Genomic DNA, 1,741 nt, shown 5'->3' with positions numbered 1-1,741 from the left:
GCTCATCAATAAAAAAGAAATACATTCTACTAAATGACTGTCCCCACTGAGACCTGTAATGTTAATAAATATTAAACGAAAATCTCAGAAATACAAATGATTTCACCATCGGATTACCTTGAGGTATATTTTCCGCTGATCATTATCAATCAGTGACGAATGTTTGATAATCGCGAGATCAAAACGTTGCGCGGCCTCGAGAAGAGAAATGAGAACGTCCGGGGTCTTGGTTAGGTTGGGGAGACAGTTCAGGATTCCGCGGGGGTCTCTGTTCTGGCTCTGCATCACCACCTGTGCGGGCAATAGGAGCGCCGGCGTCAAAGGCCTTTCTGTGTGGGTCTTGTCTTGGTACGGTCGGTAAAATGTAGTGATGTCACGTATTCTAAGTATGACAATAATAGGATTTTTTTAGGAAAGGCATATGAATACCTAAAACCTGTCAGATAATAAATCCCACACTTACCTCTGCGCCATGCCTGAGGAACAGGTTAACCACCTCGACATCGTGCTCTTCATTGGAAGACAGATACTCTCCAATGGGCGGCTTGATTGGGGAACCATCATCGCCGATAATCACCAGGTTGGGGTTCGCTCCCTTCTCCAGCAGGAGTTTCAGGATCGGCAGGCGGTTGGAAATCCCTTCGCTGCAGGCCATGTGCAAGGGCGAGCCGATGATGGGAGAGCTGGCGTTCACGTTGGCTCCTGGTGGAGGAAGGGCGCCGTCACTTACACCCTTCACTCACTTTAACTAGCTCTTTACGTTCGTTATGTATTAACGTTAACACGATCGTTGTATAGTAACATTCTTACGTCCGTTATATACTAACATCCGCTCTTACGTTTGTTAAAACACTAAATATATCCTAAACCAACCCCCTGGCGAGAACAACACAGTACCCAACGACCCCCTGAAGCAACACGAGTAAAAACTCACCATTGTCGAGCAGGAGTCGCACCAGTTCAACGTCGCCCTTGAGGATGGCCAGGTCGAGGGGCGTCGGCTTGTTGTACTCGGCCTCGAAGTTAACTTGAGCGCCTTGCTTGAGGAGGAGGTTGACGATGGGGATGGAGCCCGAAAGGACGGCGTAGTGAAGGACGGACCTGTTGAGAGGGGACAGGTTGCAGGGGCGGGAGGACTCAGAGTGAAGGTATTGCCACCTGAAGGAAACAATCACTCGTCAAAAATGTCCTACTTGTGAATCAGTTTGTTTGAAAAAAAAAGATCCCTTTCTTGTTTTTGTTCTTCGGAAGGAGCGCGATATTAGTTTTTTTTTTCTTCACTGTTTCTAATTTGGTTAAAAGCCAATCGGTATCTAAGCTCCATGTCACACAGCAAATAAAAAGAATGCAACCCAGGCAGAAATAAACTCACAGAAACACTAGAATAGAAACACTAGAACAATTTTGTATCACAAAGAACAGAAAATACTAAAATCTAAACCAATATTCAAACCCACGCTAAGGTATCCAATAATGATAAAATGAAATTCAAGAAATGCATACTAAACATGCCAATAGCAATGGACACATCATTAAATCAATAATAATACATATAAACATTTGTTTTGAACATGTATATCTAAAAGGTAATGTGCAGATGTAGTGAAGATGGGTTTTCGTGTGTGCATTTATATTTCTTTACGTGTGGAAAATCTGTCTCCGTCTTAGAGTTTTCATGAAATAAAACAGGCAGAAAAAAATTAAATGCATGCACATAGTCAGTCTTTGAAAAAACAACAAC

The 1,741-nt window shown here is 43.3% G+C and overlaps 1 protein-coding gene across 4 annotated transcripts in view; it reads right to left on the bottom strand.

The window, feature by feature from the left end:
- LOC119585223 (poly [ADP-ribose] polymerase tankyrase-1-like) overlaps positions 1 to 1,741 on the bottom strand; it is a 13,965-nt gene that overhangs the window by 442 nt on the left and 11,782 nt on the right. For 2 of the 4 annotated variants that reach the window (XM_037933879.1, XM_037933881.1), the window contains 3 exons: positions 935 to 1,158; positions 464 to 702; positions 118 to 291 (listed from right to left, as the gene is read on the bottom strand). In XM_037933879.1, coding sequence (XP_037789807.1) covers positions 118 to 291; positions 464 to 702; positions 935 to 1,158 — 637 coding nt within the window. The remainder of the gene's footprint in view (positions 1 to 117; positions 292 to 463; positions 703 to 934; positions 1,159 to 1,741) is intronic. The other 2 variants (XM_037933880.1, XM_037933882.1) reach the window with 1 other exon arrangement.

This window comes from Penaeus monodon, chromosome 19 (assembly GCF_015228065.2).
Source record: "Penaeus monodon isolate SGIC_2016 chromosome 19, NSTDA_Pmon_1, whole genome shotgun sequence".
Classification (NCBI taxonomy): domain Eukaryota; kingdom Metazoa; phylum Arthropoda; class Malacostraca; order Decapoda; family Penaeidae; genus Penaeus; species Penaeus monodon.
This window is presented reverse-complemented; position numbering and strand designations above follow the sequence as displayed.